General features: G+C 51.2%; 1 protein-coding gene across 1 annotated transcript in view; it reads left to right on the forward strand.

The window, feature by feature from the left end:
• Nucleotides 1–2160: 2160 nt before the first annotated feature.
• LOC130839755 (putative pleckstrin homology domain-containing family M member 1P) overlaps nt 2161–20682 on the forward strand; it is a 41937-nt gene continuing 23415 nt past the window's right edge. Inside the window, 6 exon segments of the mRNA XM_057714130.1 lie at nt 2161–2338; nt 2624–3029; nt 8650–8911; nt 11928–12848; nt 15896–16041; nt 19400–19593. Of these exon segments, the coding sequence (XP_057570113.1) occupies nt 2244–2338; nt 2624–3029; nt 8650–8911; nt 11928–12848; nt 15896–16041; nt 19400–19593 (2024 nt within the window). The 5' untranslated portion in view covers nt 2161–2243.

The following is a 20682-nucleotide window of genomic DNA, read 5'->3' on the forward strand; positions in this document are numbered from 1 at the left end:
GGTCTGGGAACTGAGATTCCGCAAGCGGTGTGGTGCAGCCCAAAAATAAAAAGCTACAAATCAGATATGAAGTGCAAAACCCATAACATTCCAAATGAAACTTATTCATGTTTTGCAGAAACCAAATTACAGTTTTGCCTTGTGAAGAGAGGATTAACTGCCCCGCACAGCTTCTTCTGTGTTCGTTGGGTCTGAATTACACTGATCACTGGGAAGCATAGGTACAGTCTAGTGGTAGAGAGTGTGGACTCAGGAGCCAGACTGCCTGAGTCCTCCATCAACCAGCTTTGCCATCTCGGGCAAGTCACTCAACCTTTCTGACCTTGATGTGCTCATCTGTAAAGTGGGGATAAAATGCTTCCAAGGAGGGCGTTTCAGAGGAAGGCCAGGGGGATGAAATGAGCTTAGACCTGTCAGGTGCTTAGAGCAGCGTCTGACACAGCATGCACGTTCACCAGGCGGTGGTGTCATTTTACTGCTGGGTACCTGTGTCACCTGTTCTCCTACTGCTTGTCCCCCTGTGCACTGCTGCAAAACCTTGCTTAGTAATATTTGTCGGAGGTCATTGTCGTGAGGCCTTCCCTCGGGGGAAAGGATTCTTAGCACGTGCAGCCCACCTCTGTGCTTGTATTCGTGGCTGTTGCTGGCGAATAGTCCTGTGTCTCACCAGCACAATAGTCCACGTGTTCAGGAGAACCCCAGGCTCAGGCTCACTTGTCGGGAGGACTTTATAAGGCGGCCATTCAGATTCTCCAGGCCATGCTTTTTATTTACTTACACATAAATATTTATAATACATGTATTTTCCCCGTTGTTCTCTAAATGAAAGCACAGGTTTGTTTTTGTAATTAATTCATTAATTTTATTTATTGGCTGTGCTGGGTCTCTGTTGCTGTGCGTGGGCTTTTCTCTAGTTGCAGCAAGTGGAGGCTACTCTTTGTTGTGGTGCACAGGCTTCTCATTGCGGTGGCTTCGCTTGCTGTGGAGCACGGGTTCTAGGCGTGCGAGCTTCAGTAGTTGTGGCACGTGGGCTCAATAGTTGTGGCTCGCAGGCTCAAGAGCACAGGCTCAGTAGTTGCCGCACACGGGCTTAGTAGCTCCAAGGCATGTGGGATCTTACTGGACCAGGGCTTGAACCTGTGTCCCCTGTATTGGCAGGTGGATTCTTAACCACTGAGCCACCAGGGAAGTTCTTGTATATCTTCTTTGGAGTCATGTCTATTCAAATCCTTTGCCTATTTTTAAATTGGGTTATTTATTTATTATTGCATTGTAAGAGCTCTGTATATTCTGGGTACTAGACTCTTATCAGATATATGATAATATTTGTATATTTTATATGCAAATATTTTTATTAGTTATATTTTTTATTAGTGGCTTATACATTAGATGTCATATCTAAGAAATGATTGCCTGATCCAAAGACATGAAGCTTTACACCTGTTTCCTTCTAAGAGTTTTATAGTTTTAGCTCTTACCTTTAGGTCTCTGATCCATTTGGGGTTAATTTTTTTCTATGATGTGAGATAGGAGTCCAACTTCATTCTTTTGCATGAAACTATTCACTGATCCCAGCACCATCTGTTGAAAAGACTATTCTTTCCCCATTGAAATGTCTCGGCACCTGTGTTGAAAATCAGTTGCCCAGAAATGCATGGGTTGGTCACCTCTTCTTGTCTAGAATGTCTTAAAATGTTGTTTGAGGTTATGATGGTGTAAATAAGAGCACCTAGAAGATGAAAACTTGAGTTCTAAAATCCTTGTTTCCATTCAACCACATTAAGGGGAGTTTGGTGTGTCTTCTACACCCCGTCTAAGCCATTAGGGCAGATGTGTGTGATCTCTTGGGCTCCAGACAGCTTTCTTGCCACCAGAACCTGCATTTGTCCCTGACGTCCTCACTGGATTCATAAGCAGAGGTGGAGGCAGCAGATAGGTTTAATTCAGAAGCACAACTTGGAAGCCTCGGGAGAGGGAGGGAGGAGCAGCCACTAGCCAGTGCACATTCCAGAAGACCCAGAAGTATGTTTGTGTGTGTGTGTAAGAGTGTGTGTGTGTGTGTGTGTGTGTGTGTGTGTGTGTACAAAGGCAGTGACACTGGCTCCCTGGGCCCAGACGCACCACTGAGGGGCAGGAAGTGCCAGTCCCGTCAGGAACACATCCTGTTCTGGGAACAAAGCGGGTCCTCCCTTCGCCCAAGCCTGTGTCCCAAGGAGCGGAGTCTTGGAGCCCAGCTCTGAGACATGCGTTCACCAAGGCGCTGCCGAGGTCGGCTTGGGGCAGGGACGGGTTTGTTTGGCTGCGCAGACTCCCCAGGCCCGGCGAGCCTGTTCAGAGGGTAAAAGGCAATCCGTTCGAGTCCTTTCCTCTGCTTTGTGAGCTTAGTCACCTGAGATCCTGGGCTGCACAACTCACCTGTCCACCCAGCCTGCCCGAGTCCCCGCTGGGGAGCCACGTTGGTGGGCGTGTGTGTGCGTGGGAGCTGGGAGCGCAGTGATGATTAAGGGGGTGGGGGTTGTTTTGTTTTGTTTTATTCAATCATAAAACAGCAGTTTTCCACTTAGCCTTGGGCACTCCAGCTGACAACCCTGTCACACAGGTTTCTTTGTTTAAAAACGTCCAGGGTGTTGTCGGAATTCAGCAAAGCCCAGGTGAACTCTGTGCCCACCGAGGGACTGAGCCCAGAAACGGAGGTTCCCGTGCTGCAGGCCTCACTCACCCTCCACGGCCTGGACACCAGCACACCCCCGCCCTTTGAGGTACCTGCGGAGCCCCACCCTGCCCAAGCATCCCCTGGGACCCGAGATGGGGCCCACACGGGGGAGCCTCTTTCCCAGGCGCCTGGCCCTGGGGGCTGGCTGAAGCTGGGCATGGCCCAGGCTGTCCTTTCGGGGAGCACTTCAGGCCAGCAGCCTCCTAGTCCTGTGAGAGAGGCAACCAGAGCAGTTGGCCAAGGAAGTGGCCAGCGGAAGCCCCTGGAGGATGACAGACCTCGGCTGAGCCTTGTGGTTCCCTCACCCACCAGTCCGGTGAGTGGTCCAAGCTGGGTTGTTTTGGCGGGGGATGGTGGTGGTGGGGGCGGAGTGTTGGTGAATGTCTCAGAGCCAGTGCAGGGTTTCCCCAGCTAGTGACCCCGAGTGGTCCCTGCCTTCTCCCACTGAGCCCCGCGCCCTGCAGCGTTTGGTATTAATAGCATCGTGGTGAGGGAGCTAATGTTCCTTGGGGTGTGAGTGGTGGATGTGAGCCAGGCTCTACGCCCTCACTTCCCACGGGTGTCTCCTTTTATTTGCACATCGACCCCTGTTATTTGCACATCGACCCTGTGGTGAAGATAATTCTCACCCAACCTCAGAGTCTCTGCTCTTAACCACTGCCACTTACCAGCTTACGCCCGTGGGCGAGGCACTTCACCTCACTGAGCTTTGGTTTCCTCCTCAGTACTTGTTATTATTAAATAAACGTTGTCCTAAAACACCAGGCTTTGAAAATACTCATTCTGCAACACGAACCAGATTTCGAACCGCACCGTCCACTTGGGCAGCCACTAGCCACATGTGGCTCTTGAGCACTTAAAACGTGGCTCGTCCAAATTGAGATAAGCTGTGTAAAATAAACACTGGATTTTGAAGACTTAGTAGGAAAAACAGAATGTAAAATGTCTCATTCATAATTTGTTTATTTATTTATTTTTTCTATTTATTTATTTATTTATTTATTTTTTTTGGGGGGGGTACACCAGGTTCAATCATCTGTTTTTACACACATATCCCCGTATTCCCTCCCTTCCTTGACTCCCCCCCCTTCGAGTCCCCCCCACCCTCCCCGCCCCAGTCCTCTAAGGTATCTTCCATCCTCGAGTTGGACTCCCTTTGTTATACAACTTCCCACTGACTCATAATTTGTTTATTGATCACATTAAAATGAAAACATTTTAAATATGTATTTTATTTATTTTTTACAAAAAATATTTATTTATTTGGTTGCGCCAGGTCTTAGTTGCGGCAGGTGGGCTCCTTAGTTGCGACTCCAGGGCTCCTTATTTGTGGCATGCAAACTCTTAGCTGTGTATGCACGTGGGATCTAGTTCCCTGACCAGGGATCGAGTCCAGGCCCCCTGCATTGGGAGCACAGAGACTTATCCACTGCACCACCAAAGAAGTCCCTAAATAGGTATTTTAAATAAAAATATACTATTAAAATTAATATCACCTGTTTTTGAAACTTTTTTTAATGTGGCTACTAGAACATTTAAGATGACCTGTGAGGCCCGCATTGTATTTCTGTGGGACAGTGCTGTTCTAGAATAAGCCAGTCCAGTGTGTTGATGACCCAAGAAAGCCAGCCCTGGGACTGTCCTGGAGAGAGACCCCGAGGGTAGAGGCTGGAACTGTGGGCCCAGGGAAGCAGTAGTCAAGCTGTGAACGCAAGCTCTTGTGCCATTTCACAGTTGTTGGTGGATCTCGAAAAGCAGAAGTAGGAATTGGAGTGCATGTGCACACAGGACACGCAAAACCCAGAGTTCATCCCAGCTACTGTCTGGGGCTTGTGTTGGGGATGTAGTCTTGCTCTTTCAGCTCCATCCACACGTGTCTATCCTTCCAGATCCTATAACTCAGGATGGGCCAGACTAGAAGAGGCACACCCACCCACTCTCTTAACAGCTTTATTGTGGATTCACATAGCATACTATCCACCTAATTAAAGTGTATAATTCGGTTTTTTTAGTATGTGTTCATAGAGTTGTGCAACCATCACCACAGTCTGATTTGAAAACATTTTCATCTCCCATGAAAGAAACTCCCCACCCATTAGCAACCACTCCTGTCCCTTTCCCCTCCTGCCTCACCCCCCTCAACCCCTAGCAACCACTAATCTACTTTGTCTATAGATTTGCCTGCTCTGGACATTGTACATAAATGGAATCGTATAATATGTGACATTTGTGATAGGCTTCTTTCAATTAGCAAAATGTTTTTAAGGTTCATCCATGTTGTGGCCCCTATCAGTACTTCATTCATTCTTTTTTTTTTTTGCTGAGTATATGGATGTATCACAATTTATTTATCCATTCATGAGTGAATGAACATTGGCATTTTTCCTGCTTTTTGACTGTTACGAATAATGCTACTGTGAACATTCATGTGTAATTTTTTGCTTGGACATATGTTTTAACTTCTTCAGATGCATACCTTGAAGTAGAATTTTGGGATCATATGGTTAACTCTGTATTTAACCTTTTGAGGAACTGCCAAACTGTTTTCCAAAAGCAGCTGCCTTGTTTTATATTTCAGCCAGCAGCGTATTCCTCTGTATCCTTGCCAGCAGTTCTTACTGTCTGTTTTGTTTTTGTTTTTATTGTAGCCATCCTAGTGGGGGACAAGAGGTATCTCATTATGGTTTTGATTTGCATTTCCCTGGTGACTAATAACGTTGAGCATCTTTTCGTGTGCTTATTGCCATTTGTGTATTTTCTTTGGAGAAATGTCTATTCAAAACATTTCCCCATTCTTAAATTGGGTTATTTAATAAGTTGAGTTATAGGGGCATGCGCAGATGTATGGCAGGAGGGAGCCTGTAGGTGGAGGGAGGAGGCGGAGCCATGGGGGCGTTGCCGTGGAAACCGGAGGAGGCTGGGGGCTCCCGGCCCTCAGGAAATGGGGCCCCTGGACCTCAGCGGCCAGGGGGCGAGGAGGAGGGGCCCGGACCAGAGTTCTACGCCAGTGAGGGCCTGCGGGGTCCGTCTTCTTGACAACGGGTCGCGTTTCACCCCTTCCCCCAACCGGGCAGCAGCCGTGATGTGGGAGGTTGATGCGGGATCCGGACGTGAGCTGGCCTCCGGCCTCAGGGGAGCGTGCTCCCGGGGCCGACCCAGGCGCCCTCCTCTGCCGTGTGAGCCTGGCACGCGGATTCTGGCCTCAGTTTACCCCACTTTGAGTCAGGGACGGAGCTGCCTGTATGTCCTTGACGTGCCCCTGTCAGACGGGACCTCAGTCTCCCCACCTCAGCAAAGGAAGAGGATGAGTTAGAGCTCCGTGCACAGACGGTTCCAGGCCCGAGGACGGCCCAGGAGCCGCGTGGACCCAGGGCTAGTCACTGCCCGCTCTACACCTCGTTTCCTCGGTGCAGTAAGGGTGAGAAGGCCACTCCCCCCATCCCCACCTCCACCTTCCTGACCGGTGGGCAGACAGGGTGTGACAGTGGCTGGCACGTAGCCAGCATTCATTAGATGGACAATCACTTTTCCCTGGTTTCACAAGCGGTCAGTGGCTGAGTCAGAACCTCCTGTCAGAGACTGGATGAAAACCAACCTCGTCATTGTGGCCTAACCTGCCCTGGCCCACCTCTCTGCCCACCTCTCCCCTCTTGCCCAATGTGTTCCAGCCACAGCAGAATCTTCTTCTGCTCCAGGAACACACTGATCTTTGTTCCCACTCACTTCCGATGGCCCACTTGACTTCTCCACTTGGATTTTTTAACGGTATCTTCAACCTGACGGTGGGCCCTCCCCCAGCAAAGAAACTTGCTTTCCCCCCAGTTTTCTACCGTTACACAAAATGAATCCATGGCACTTCCCTGGTGGTGCAGTTGTTAAGACTCCACGCTTCCACTGCAGGGGACCCGGGTTTGATCCTTGGTCAGGGAACTGAGATCCCACAAACTGCACTGCACAGCCGAAAAAACAAAAAGGAATAAAGGACTACATGGCATTTGGTAAAAAAAAAAAAAAAAAAAGTTGAGTTATAGTTCTGTATATATTCTGGACACTAGACCCTTATTAGAGAAATGATTTGCCGATTTTTCTCCCATTCTGTGGGTTGTCTTTTCACTTTCTTGATGGCATCATTTGAAACATAAAAGTTTTAAAATTTGAGGTAGTCTGTTTTTTCTGTTGTTGCTTGTACCTTTGGTGTCAAATCTAAGTACTCATTCCTAACCTAAGGTCTTGAAGATTTACTCCCATGTGTTCTAAAAAGTTTATAGTTTCATCCCTTACATTTAAATCTATGATCCAACTTCCCTTTTTTGCATGTGGTTATACAGTCAGATGAGCACCATTTGTTGGAAAGACTATTATTTCCCCACTGAATTGTCCCACTTTCTCCTTTAACATTTTTTTTGAGGAATGATGTGTTTAAAGTACCCAGGTCCTCGGTGTATACCTCAGTGAGTAATTGTATATCACATACACTCCGTAACCACCATCCAGATCAAGATATAGAACATCTCCAGCCACCAGAAGGCTCCCTCGTGCCTTCTCCCACTCACTGCCACCCTCCAGAGGAAACCACTAATCTGACTTCCAGTCCTTAAAGTTTTTCCTGTTGTTGAACTTCATATAGATGGAATCATAGAGTGTGTACTCTTTTACTTCTTTCACTGACCATTATGTCTGTGAGATAGCCTGAGGCTCTAGTTTGTTGTTTTCCATTGTTCTGTAGTATTCCAGTGTAAGAAGATATCACAGCGTAATTATCCATTCTCCTGTAAACAGACATTTGGGTTGTTTTCCGGTTTGGGCTGTTATGTAGAAAGCAGCTATGAGCATTCTTGTACTTGCCTTTCGGTGAACCTGTGTACTCCTCTCTGGGTGTACATCTAAGAATGGAATTGCTAGGTCACTGAGTCGGCGCACGTTTAGCTCTAGTAGATACTGCCAAAGGGCTTGTGCTGACTTATACTCACAGTAGCAGTATATGAGCATTTCCATCGCTCTTCTGGGATGAAGAATACCATTGTCAATGGTATTGTCAATCTTTTACATTTTGGCCACTCTAGTAGGTGTGTAGTGCTATCTCACTGTGGTTTTCATTTGCATTTCTCTGATGACTAATGATATTGATACCTTTGCATTTGCTTTTTGGAAGCATCCTTTAAAGTCACTGTCTCATTCGTAAATTGAGTGGTATGTGTTTTCCTTGTTGATTTGCTAGGGGCTCTTTGTATACTGTACATGTGTCTTTTATTGGAGAAAAATATATGCATATAGCAAATATATTCTTACAGGCCATGCTGGCCTTTTAAATCTCTTAATGGTATCTTTTGTTGAACAGAAGTTCTTAATTTTAAAAAAATAGTTATTTATTTATTTACTTAGGCTGCGCCAGGTCTTAGTTGCAGCATGCGGGATCTTCATTGTGGCACACAGGATTTTTAGTTGCAGCATGCGGGCATCTTAGTTGTGGCATGTGGGCTTGGGTGTCCACTGATGAATGGGTATACAAAAGGCGGTACATCCGCAGTACATCCACACATTGGCATATCATTTGGCAATAAAAAGGAACAAAGTACTGATAGTTACCACAACCTCGAAAACATTATGCTAAGGGAAAGTAGCCCATTTCAAAAGACCACATAAGCCTTCATTTATACGTGTCCAAAATAGGCAAATCTGTAGAAACAGAAAGTAGATTATTGGTTGCCTAGACCTGGGGCGGCTGAGGGGAAACAGGGAGTGACTGCTGATGGGTACGAGGTTTCCTTATGGAACAATGAAAATGTTCTAAACCATGTGGTGGTGGTCATACAGGTCTGTAAATATGCGGAAACGATTGAATTACACACTTTAAATGAGTTGGTTTTATGGTATGTGAATCATGTCTCAATAAAGATGTTTTTAAAAACAACCTGCCCTTACTTCTTTCCCAATAGATAAACACAAACTGGATCTCAGAAGATGACTTCTACCAGCCTCCCCGGGAACAGCCCGTGGAGAGTCCTTCCGATGCCTCTGTAGGTTCTCCCAGAGGGACTCCAGAGTCAAGGCCTGGTCTCCTCACGCAAGGACCAAGAAGAAGCTGTTCCTTGGAGGCCTTGGACAAAGCTTGCGTGCCTTCCCCAGGAAGCAGGAGAGGTGAGGCCACCCCGGCACCAGAGCATAATGACTTCAGGGTGGTGCATCGCAGGCAGATGGGTAGGTGACTGCGGGCTTCCGGGTGCCACAGTACCTGTGGGCAGTGCCTTTCAGAAAGCAGTTCAGAAGTCCTCTTTATCATTACCAGTTGGGCGGTGTCTTCTCCCAAGAAAAACCTCATCCCCTAAATGTAATAAGGAGCACCCTTGCTGAGTAATTCAGGAAAGCATTTTAGGAAAAGTAGTATATTTTCTCGTAAAAAAAAATTTTTTTTCTAATTATTTATTTAGGCTGGGCTGGGTCTTAGTTGCAGCACGTGAACTCTTAGTTGCGGCATGTGAACTCTTAGTTGCAGCAGGCAAGCAGGATCTAGTTCCCCAACGAGGGATGGGACCTGGGCGCCCTGCATTGGGAGCGTGGCGTCGTACCCACTGGACCACCAGGGAAGTCCCTCTCATAAAAATCTTAATAAAGTACTGGTCAAAACTCCCTACAGAGTACACAAATGCTGTTTCATATATTGAAATGGAAACTCTCTTCCCTGAAACTCTCCTATAAATCTTGTGGTTATACATGAGATTATATATAAGATACATAAGATAACCTTATAAGTGTACAGACATCTTGATTCTGTCCGTCTGTAGCCCAGGGCACACCCCCTGCCTCTTGAAGACCCAGGTGTTTCAACTGCTCCCTCCCAAGGACTCTCTCTTAGATGGTTTATTTAACAGCTCTGGTGGGGTTTATCAGATCTGCTATTTGTTCAGTGTCCTTTGTGTGCAGTTTACAATGAGGCCAGGTTGATCTCCGCACCCTGTGAAATTCCAGACAGCATTAAATAACCATAACCTAATTTTTCTGTAACCCTCAGAAACAAACAAACAAAGTGTGCCGTAGAATCAGTCTCTTTCTCTCCTCATTTTCCATTTGCAATGACCCAGCAGAGAACTCTGGCCAGGTTGCTGGGGCCCTGGCTCGGGGAGTCTGGGCAGAGCCCTGGTCTCCATGCTGCCTCCTTTTAGGTTTTTCTTTCAGCCCATGTGCTGACTGCAGCCATGGCAGAGAAGGTGTGTTTTATGCCCCTACATCATCATGCCCCGAAGAGTAGGAAGACCCTACACAGTGATTTGAAATCTCTAAGCTTAGTCCAGGCTGGGAGAGAGAAGTGTGTGTCCTTTGGACCGCAGGGAGCAGGAAGCATTGGGCTGTGTGTGGTACATAGGCACTCACTCACTCACTCCACAGATGCTTATTGAGATCTGTGATGAGCCAGGCACTGTTTTCGGTGCTGGGGACACTGCAGGAAACAAGGCGAAGTCCTTATCTTCATGGGAAGTATATTCTAGTGTAAGAGGCAGGAAATACGCATATAAACAAGTAAACGTGCAGTGTGGACAAGTGATAATAATTTCTGTGGGGAGTAGTAAATCAGGGAGGTGGGCAGGGTACTATTTCATGAAGGATGGCCAAGGAAGCCCTCACAAATATGGTGATATTTGAGGAGAAGTGGAGGGAGGGAGGAAGGCACGAGGTGATCTTTGTGCTTCAAGCAGGGAGAATACGTGTAAAGGCCCTGCGACAGGAACACACTTGACATGTGCAGGAAACGACAGAGACCTGAGTAGCTGGAGCAGAGGAGATGGGGAGGGAGTGGTTAGAGATGAGGTCAGAGTGACGGAGGGTCTCATGGGCCACAGAAAGGACATTGGCTTTTGCTCTGAGGGAGATGGCAGCCTTGCAGGGTTTGGGGCGGAGAGATGTAATCTTTTAAAAGGGGGAGTCATCGTGGCTCATTTGCTGAAGGGCTAAAGAGACCAGTTAGGAGACCGCGGCCATAAGCCAGGCCAGGAATGGTGGTGGATAGTGCTGGAGGCGGTGAGAAGTGGAGGAAGATTCTGGACATGCCAAGAGGATTTGCTAATGGCTTAGATGTGGGGTGTGAAAGAAAGTCAAGGATAACTGTGAGATTTTTAGTCCAAGCAGCTGGAAGGATGAAGTTTGCCATTTAATGAGAGGAGGAACATCCGGAGAGAAGCAGGTTTGGAGTGGGAGAATCAGGAATTCATTTTTGGACATGTCGACTCTGAGAAGCCTATTAGACATACATGGAGCAGATGGAGATGGGAATCGAAAGTTGAAGGGCGAGGCCCAGGCTGGAGATAAAAACTAGGGAGTCGTTGGCATAAAGCTCCGAGACCAGGGAAATTCAATTAGGAAGCTGGTGTCTGTAGAGAAGAGAATCCAGGGCTGAGCCCAGGGCCTCCAGCACTGAGAGGCCAGCGAGAGGAGGGGGAGCCTGGGAGACAGGAGGGGGGCCAGTGACAGCAGAGAAGAACCAAGGAAAGGGTCTCAGCTGTATCCAGGGATGCTGATGGGCCAGGGCAGATGGGGACCAATGATTGGCCTTTGGACTTGGCAGCAAGGAGGTCCTGGTAGCCTTCCCAAGGGCAGCTTCTGTGGAATGAGGGGACAGAAGGCTGCTTGGAGCAGGTTCAAGAAGGAATGGGAGCAGGGGGAGTAAAGACAGTTCCCACACCTCCTCAGGGGGGTTTCTGTAAAGGGAACAGAGACACGGGGTGGTAATTAGAGATGTGAGTGGAGTCAAGAGATATTTTTAAAGCTGGGAGAAATAACAGCGTGTTGGTGGGCTGGTGGGAATGAGCCAGTAGAGAAGGGAGAAAAGGGCGACACAGGCAAGGGAGGATTCCAGGAGGACGTCCTTGTCCTTGAGCACACATGGGAGGGTTGGCCTCAGACAGAAGCACAGCCAGCTCTTCCCCGGCCACGGGGGGCAGTCAGAGTGTGGGTGCAGATGCTGGAAGTGGGGGGTCCGTGAGGGGCATGTAGAGGTGATCGTTTGAGTGCTTTTATTCTCTCAGTGAAATTCAGGAACAAGGTTAACAGCTGGGATGAGGATGGGATGGAGGCTCTCAAAAAACGCTCCCATCCAACCAGTGGCGGGCGCGTGTTCTCCTAGTGGTCTCATCCACACCCGGGACAGGACTCTGGCCCCGGAGGTTATCCAGGCTGTTGAAGGGTCAGGCCCGTCATCTAGAGCACCTCTTTCTGCCTCCAGGGCTGTCCAACCCATTCCGGGGGCTCCTGAAGCTGGGCACGGTGGAGCGGCAGGGGGCCATGGGCATCTGGAAAGAGCTCTTCTGCGAGCTCTCCCCGCTGGAGCTGCGCCTCTGCCTGAGCGGCGAGGAGGGCACCTGCGTGGAGAACTGCTCGCCGCTGCGCTGCAAATCTGTGGGGCCGGCCCACAGCGACGGCCGCTTCGAGCTGGTCTTCTCGGGCAAGAAGCTGACCCTGCGTGCCTCGTGCCGGGATGAAGCCGAGGACTGGCTGGACCGGGTGCGGGAGGCGCTGCAGAAGTGCCGGCCCCAGCAGGAAGAGGAGTGGGTGACCATCCAGTACCCGGACCAACCCGAGGACCCCCCAGAGGCCCCCCAGGGTGGCCACCCCTCCCATTCGGACCTGCTCTCAGAGCCTGAAACCCCCCAGGGCCTGCAGTTGGACTGGTCCTCTTCCCAAGTTCCCGAGCCCGATGCTATTAAAGAATCCCTTCTGTACCTGTACACGGACCGCACCTGGATGCCCTATATCTTCTCCCTGTCCTTGGAGTCTCTGAGGTGCTTCTGCATGAGAAACAACGAGACGATGTTAAGTGACAGCCATGGAGTCGAGACCATCTGAGACATCCTGCCGGACACAAGCCTCAGGGGCCCATCCTTCTTCAAAATCATCACAGCCAACGCCGTCCTGAAGCTGCAGGCCGGGAATGCCGAGGAGGCTGCCCTGTGGAGGGACCTGGTGCACAGGGTCCTGGCGTCCTACCTGGAGACGGCCGAGGAGGCAGTGACGCTCGGCGGGAGTCTGGATGAAAACTGTCAGGAGGTGCTGAGGTTCACTACGTGGGAGAATGGCTACCTGCTGCAGTATCTGGTGGCCATCCCCACGGAGAAAGGCCTCGACTCCCAGGGCTGCTTCTGTGCAGGTGCCAACTCTCTGTCCCGCCGCCCCCAGCCTCCCTGCCAGCCTCGCTCTGCCCGCAGTGGGGTTCCTGCTCTAGGCTCTGCACCCCTTCCTGGTCCCCACCAGTGCCCCATCCTGCCCCAGGGGAAGTTGCAGCAACTGAGGCTGTTTGATGATCAGATTATATCCTTTTGGAGCAGGGGCATGGTACCCTTCCAAATATTTTGGCATGCTTTTGTGAGTGTACAAGATCTGTTTTTATTTTTACTTTTTAAATTATTTTTTTATAAATTTATTTTATTTTTATTTATCAGCTGCATTGGGTCTTGGTTACTGCGCATGGGCTTTCTCTACTTGCGGCGAGCAGGGGCTGCTCTTCATTGTGGTGCACGGGCTCCTCACTGTGGTGGCTTCTCTTGTTGTGGAGCACGGGCTCTAGGCGCACGGGCTTCAGTAGTTGCAGCACGTGGGCTCAGTAGGTGTGGCTTGCAGGCTCTAGAGCGTAGGCTTGGTAGTTGTGGTGCTCAGGCTTAGTTGCTCCACCGCATGCGGGATCTTCCCAGACCAGGGCTTGAACCCGTGTCCCCTGCATTGGCCGGCGGATTCTTAACCACTGTGCCACCAGGGAAGCCCCCACAATTTGTTTTTAATTACAAAAATGGGCTCGTACTACTCAGAGCTGTCCACCAAAACTCTGTGGTAATGAGAATGTTCTAGATCTGTGCTGTCCAGGACGATCGCCGCAAGCCACATGTGCCTACCAAGTACTTAAAATGTGACTTCCTAGCGTGAGAGGAACTGGATCTTTAGTTTCCTTTAATGTAAATATATTGAAATGTAAATGAGCACTTGTGGCGCATTGCCGCTGTTTTAGTCGGCACAGCTATACCTCTTGTTCCGCAACTTGGGCTTTTCCTCCTTAGGGGGGTATATTATACATATTCTTCTAGGTCAGCGCATCTGCTCTGTGGTTAGCATCGTCCAATCCTGTGCTGGGCCCTGGGCCAGATGCTTTCGTTGGACTGTCTGCTTTAATCCTCATGACAGCCCTGTAGGGGTTTGTCTCTATTTATGGCTGAGGAAACTGAGTCCCAGGGCTGGTAAGTACCTGTCCCAGGTTCACACAGCGCATGATGGCAGAGCCGGAAGAGGACTTGATGGTCCCAGAACCTGTTCTCTTAGCCGGGCCCCCACAGGGCCTCTCCACTCCCTTGCTTTCAAGGCTGCATGACATTCCGCTGCTCACATTCCCTTCCTAGCTCTCCTCGCCAACCCAGACACCTGTTTCCATCACCCTGGGCCCTCCGGGAGGAGGAGGCGGCCTTGCTGCAGAGCGTGCCGCAGGGAGACGGGTGGCTGCAGGCGGTCTAGGAGCTGTCCTGTCGGGGAGGAGCCTGTGGGACTAGAGGGGAAAGCCTGCTTCAGGCATCTGGAAGGAAGTGGTCTGCGGTCGATGCCCCCTGAGGATGGAGAAGCTAAGCAGAGCAGAGCTTCCTGCAGAAGATATTTTCAAGCCCCTGCTCACCCCTCGTCCCCCACCTGCCAGCCGCTAACGCTGACATTTTGCCCATCAACCCCATGGGTGCCAGGCTCAGGGAGGAGGCCAGGCCCCCGGGGCTGGCAGGAGGGCTCCCCCGCTGGGGATATGGATGCTGGCAGGCGGCTCTGTTTGCCACCCGCCAGCCTGCCAGCCACACTGAAACTGGAAAGCTCAGGCCTCCTTTCTGCCTGTGGGCACAGCTTGTTGACCAGGCAGACACCAATCTCTGACATCTGGCTTGTATTTCATAGTCTACGGGGCACTTTCAAAACCTCTTTTAAACTTCGTGATAACAAGTAGTAGCTGAATTGGAACCTTGCAAAAATTTGGTGATGGTCAGGATGAGACAGCTGGTACATCAAAGAGCCAGCCTTTCTAGTCCCCAGGAGGCAGAGGGGACCCTTCCCTGGTACTGTAGGAGGCAGGGCCCGTGCTGGGGATTTGAGGCAGGGCTTGGTGTTGCCCTGGGCACACCCCACGCCCGTGCCCCCACCCTCCCCCTGCCCTGCTGTGGAGGGGCCCCCAGCAGAGGGTCTGAAGCTGGCCCTGAACCGCTGTCTCGAGGCGTCAGGCAGGTCTGGCTTCAGGCTGGCACCAGGCCATGTCCAGACGGCCCTGCCTCTGGCTGGCTTCCCCACCCACTCCCCGCGGCCAGCCCCATGTGCCCAGCCTTTGCCCTGCTTGCCGAGACCCTGACTCTGTGGCTTCCGTTTCTGGGCCCCCGTGGAGGGGTGGACCCAGAGGAGGCTGGCATTGGTGTGCAAACAGTGGGAACATTGAGCAGAGGCAGCAAGGGAAAAGAGAATGTGGGCTCTACACCACCCCAACCCAAATCTGGCTCCAGCTGTGCCACTCAATCGGTGCGCGACTGGGCAGGTTTCCAAACCTCACTGTGTATCCGTTTCTTCAGCTGTGAAATGCTGATGATAATTCTTACGGTGTTTTGCCATAAAGATTAGTCAGTAGGGTTGATTCCGAGTGGTGGGAATATGAATGGTGGTTGTTTTTATCTTTGTACTCCTTTTTTTTTTAAAGATGTATTTCATTATTTCTTTATTTATTTCTGGCTGCGTTGGGTCTTTGTTGCTGGGCACGGGCTTTCTCTAGCTGCAGAGAGTAGGGGCTCCTCTTCATTGCAGCGCGTGGGCTTCTCATTGTGGTGGCTTCTCTTGTGGAGCACAGGCTCCAGGCGTGCGGGCTTCAGTAGTTGCAGCACGCAGGCTCAGTAGTTGGGACACATGGGCTCAGTAGTTGTGGTGCACGGGCTCAGTAGTTGTGGCACATGGGCTTAGTTGCTCCACTGCCTGTGGGATCTTCCCGGACCAGGGGTCGAACCCGAGTCCCCTGCATTGGCTGGAGGATTCTTAACCACTGCGCCACCAGGGAATTCCTTCGTACTCTTCCTTTTTAAACTTTCTATTGATTCTTTCCGTCGATAGTGGGCCCTTTCTGCCTTGGCAGTTTCTGTGTTGCTCAGAAGCTGACTCTGGCCCCACCGCTGCTCACCCCCCCACTGTTCTTCTCCCCAGGCTGCTCCCGGCAGATCGGCTTCTCATTTGTACGACCCAAGCTCTGTGCCTTCTCTGGCCTCTATTACTGTGACATCTGCCATCAAGACGATGCCTCAGTGATCCCAGCCAGGGTCATCCACAACTGGGACCTCTCCAAGTGCCCGGTAAGCCTCGAGCCCAGCCTTCTGTGGCCTCCCGGGGCCTCTGAGTGACAGAGGAGGGCTTGCTCCTCTTTGTGGCTTCTGTTCATATGTGTGGGGGAGTTTGGCTCTAGGGAAGCCCGGGTCACTAGTTCAGGCCCCATGATGTGGGGGAGCTGACCAGGAAAGTAATTGGGTGCTGGTCTCCAGCCCCTAGGCAGAGTTCTTTCAGTGCCTGCCTTGGTCCTCAGGTGGCAATCTAAGGATGGTTCACTGCAGCCCCCCATGGATACAGATAAAACTATTTAAAGTACCAGCAACTAGATATGTAGATAAAAATGATGGGATAGATTATATAGATGGATGGGTGGATGGGTTAGGTGGGTAGGTGCATGCATGGGTGGATGGGTAGATAGGTGGATAGATGCGGATGGAAGGATGAGTGGGTGGATGAGCAGGTGGATGGGTGGGTGGGTAGGTGGATGAGTATCGACGGATGGATGGGTGGATGGTGGGGTGGGTGGATGGATGGATGGATGGATGGATGGGTTAGTTGGGTAGATGCATACATGGGTGAATGGGTGGGTTGGTGGCTGGATGTCTGGATGGATGGGCAGATGGATGGGTGGACTGGCCAGCTGGCTGCACTTCTGCTGGGAGCAGTCAGCCTTTTCTGTGCATTTTTTTTGCTTTTTTACATAGGCATCTACTTTTTTTTCTTTTCACTGTTCAAAATCATCTTTATTCAGTTGTTTAGCCTTTCTTCCCACCCCCAAGAATACAAACTCCTGCATGTACTTTTTTGTAAAGTTTGGGATCATACTGGACTCATACTGCTTTATAACATGCTCTGTTCAGTTCGTATTACATCTTGGGCACTTTTTTAAGTTCACCAAATGCTTCTGCCTCAGATGTATTCTGCAGTCTTTCAGATTTTCCTCCTCTTCAACTTGAGCTTACCCCCTTACATAGCTGTGTTACCATGAGCAAACTGTTGAACTTCAGTTTCCTCATCTGTAAAGGAAATTAACAACAGTGTCTTTCCCCGGGCTGTGTGAGGACTAAAGGAGACAGTACCCACCAGTCACTTAGATGGTGCCTTTTCTCTATCCTGAGGCCTCCCCTTCTGCCCCTAATTCACTTGGTCAGAGTCTGCCTCAAGGGGCACAAACTTGGCTTTCTCCCAAAGGCACAGATTTCTGCTACAGCAAGACAGAGCACCAGGAAGACGCTGTTTGCTTCTCCTGAGACCCAGGCCTCCGGCAGTGCTGTCTCTCCACGTGGAGGTGTCCGCACGTGTCCCCATCAGAGTCCAGGGAACGAGATTCTCAGAGCCTGCACCACCCCGCCCTCCCCCCCACCGCCCCCGGGGATGGGAACCCCCAGAGACATTAGCTTCACTTTGGCTTTTTTATTGGTTCCCTCATCCCCAGCCCTGCCCTCAGTGTTAGCTATTTAACTAACTACACGGAGAAAATGAAACCTCAAGATGACCACAAATGCAAAGAGCCCTCCGGCCATAAAACACCCTCACTGTTTACAACTTCCGGGTGCGTCTGTTGAGCCGTCTCCTTATTCACTGCTGTAATTTTGTGCCGCTTCCTTTTTCCAACTAGAAGATTATACCATTCCCCTCAGCATGCCTGAAGTCAGGAAATATCCAGCTCTCTCAAAGATGCCAGACCTGGGGAAGCCAGCAAAATTCAAACGAGGAAGTGGCTGGCTGGCAGGTTAGGGGCCCTTTGTCCACTGTTACCACTCTGGCTGACCCACTCCTGCGAGGCCTGGCTGGCACTTGGCAGAAGGTCAGCCCAGGCCTGGGGCTTCTCTCTTTGTCTGTCTCCTGCATGGGGAGGAACAGTCCCTGGGGAGCTCGAAGGCCAAGCCCATGCCTCTCTGCCGCACTTGGCAGTTCTCAGCGCCCGCCTTCCTGTGTGTCAGTTCATCTGAGCCTCACCCAAAGCCTGGGGCTGAGTCGTGGGAAGGGCTGGGGAACAGCAGTTTGACTGAGTCACGAGCCACCGGGCCTTTGTCAGTGGGCTGCGCGTTGGCTGGGGGCTGGTTCCTCAGGGCTCTGGGAAATGGGGAAAGATGGAGTTGTCAGCTGCTGGGGCAAGTGAGAGGTTCTGGTGGAGCAGCCCCCGGCCTAACAGTCTTCCGAGGGCCCTGTTGCATCCCCTTGGGCCAAGGGACAGACACCGGGGCCACATAGGCACCCACAGATTCTGATGGCAGCTCCCATTTACTGAGGATACACTTACATGGATTTCCTTTTAATCTAAACTCAAAATAACCCCATGAGTTAGGTGCTTTTATTTCCCCCATTTTACAGATGAGGAAACTGAGTCACAGAGAGGTTAAGTAAGTTTCATCAGGTCATACAGCTGGGAAGGGGTGGAGGTGGGAGCCAAAGCCCGACTCCTAAGCACTGCAGGGCGGTTGACAGCGGAGAACATCTCAGCTCCTCCATCCTTATCACGGCAAGGAGGAAACTGCAGGGGAGAGGGGCTTCTCTTTAGCAAGTGAGGCAGCCAGGTGCGCAGAGACAACACCTCAGTTTAGACCTGGCCTCTGCTTTCTTCTGGTGGCTCGGATAAGCCACTTTAGCTTCTCTGAGTCTCAGTTTCCTCATCTGTAAAATGGGAATGATGACACCTTCCTTTCTGAGTTGTTGTGAGGATGAAGAAAGGATGTGGTCGAAGTCCTTAGCCCAGTGTCTGGTAAACAGTAGGTGCTCAGTAGTTGGCTTTGGCATCAGGGTCAGGGCTGAGGGTAGAACCTTCAAAGTCCTATCACGTGGGAGAGGCCCAGATTGATCACTGAGCTCCACGTGGAGACTTGGGGGGCCCTGGTGGTGCTGCTGGCAGGGGTGGAGGGAGCTCAGGAAACCTCTAGTTAAACTGTGTCTGATCCGTGGCTTCCTGTGGTTGGAGCCTGACTCAGACCCGTCACCTGGTTCCTGAGCCTGGGGTAGTGCCTGTTTCCTTTCGGCAGGAACACGGGGGCGGGGGGGACAGGAAATAGTGGGGAGGATCTGTGAGGCCCAGGGGGAGAGGCGTGTTGACTGGAGCAGCCCCTCCTCCATCCCAGTACGGTCGGTCGGTCGGTCGGGAGGGGCAGGAGCTGGTGCCAAGGGGGGAGAGTGGGTTTGGACGTCAGATGAACTGGGTCCAAACCATGGCTTGTATGAGCTGTGGACCTTGGCCAAGTCACTTCCTCTCTCCGAACCTCCGTTTCCTCATCTGTAAAATGAAGACGGTACCGCTTCCCTCGGCAGGTGGATGGAGGGGTGAGCGAGTGAGTCGGTACCACAGTGCCAGGCTGTCGGGTGCTCACCAAACGGCCCTCCTGTCTCACCCTCGCTGCCCGCTGGTGTCCGCAGGTCTGCAGGCAGGCCCTGACGTTCCTGACGCAGATCCGGGCCCAGCCCCTCATCAACCTGCAGCTGGTGAACGCGTCCCTGTATGAGCACGTAGAGCGGATGCATCTCATCGGGAGGAGCCGGGAGCAGCGGAAGCTCCTGGGAGATGACCTGGGGCTGTGCCGAAGCGGAGCCCTGAAGGAGCTGAGCAAGAGGTGAGCACCCTGGGCGTGGACACACGCACACACACAGATACACACACACACAGAGACACACATGGGGTCCATGCGCCAGCAGGTTCTCAGGAGAAATGCCAGGGCTGGGTGGAGAAGGCCTTCCCTTTGTGTTTAGGAGTGGCTTTTATTTGTGCACATATCTGTCCATTCATTCGTTTGACAAATATTTATTGAGAACACGCTCAGAGCCCATCACTGGGCCAGGGGCGTGGGCCGCAGCGCTGAGCGAGGTGGACCTGGGTCCCGCCCTCTGGAAGGCACGCAGGTGAGTAAGGCCGCCGCTACCACGAGGGGCGAGGGCCGGAGGAGAGAGAAGGACGCCCTGGGAGTACAGCGGGGCGGGGGGTCTAACCCAGATTGGAGGAGGGCAGAGGGGGGAAGGCTCCCTGGAGGAACTGACATCCAGGGTGAGGCCTGAAGAACGCGTGGGAAAGTGAGGAGACACAGGAAAGAGTGTTCCAGACAGAAGGAGTGATGTGCACGGGCCGTGAACGAAGGCCCCATGCGTGCAAAGAACAGGGAGAACTTTGAGGGGAGCGAGGACGAAGGTAGGGATGTGGTGAGAGGAGGCCGGAGAGGTAAGAAGGGCTGTGGCACCCTGGCTCCTCCGGTCCCCGCCAGCCCTCCACCCCATGGCAGCTTTGCTGTGCTGCTCGGGCAGCATCTGTCTCTTGATAGCCTCTTGTAATCTGGCAATAAATTCAGTATAGGGCTCTCTCGCCCCCTGCATGATCTTTTGAAAAGAGACAGGAGCTTGCCCTTTAGCTTCTATTTTCTCCCAGGCTCTTAGGCAACAATGTCTCACCCGTTCTATGGCCTGATCTTCCATCAGAATCTGATCTTGAACTCTGCCCCAATTCCCACTACCTATGCGTTGATCCAAGGAGATAGGAATCTGCCTTGCTTGGTTCTGGTTTGCCATAGTTTCAGCACGATCACACCACCAGGTTTTGAATTGTAAAAATTCTCCTGGGGCTAACACTGCACGAGCCAACGTTGCCCAATCGGCTGGAATTAAACGAGAGCCTTCGGCTACTCCGTGTATGATACCTATGGTGAATGGGGAAT

The sequence above is a fragment of the Hippopotamus amphibius genome, chromosome 17 (assembly GCF_030028045.1).
Source record: "Hippopotamus amphibius kiboko isolate mHipAmp2 chromosome 17, mHipAmp2.hap2, whole genome shotgun sequence".
In the NCBI taxonomy this organism is placed as follows: Eukaryota; Metazoa; Chordata; class Mammalia; order Artiodactyla; family Hippopotamidae; genus Hippopotamus; species Hippopotamus amphibius.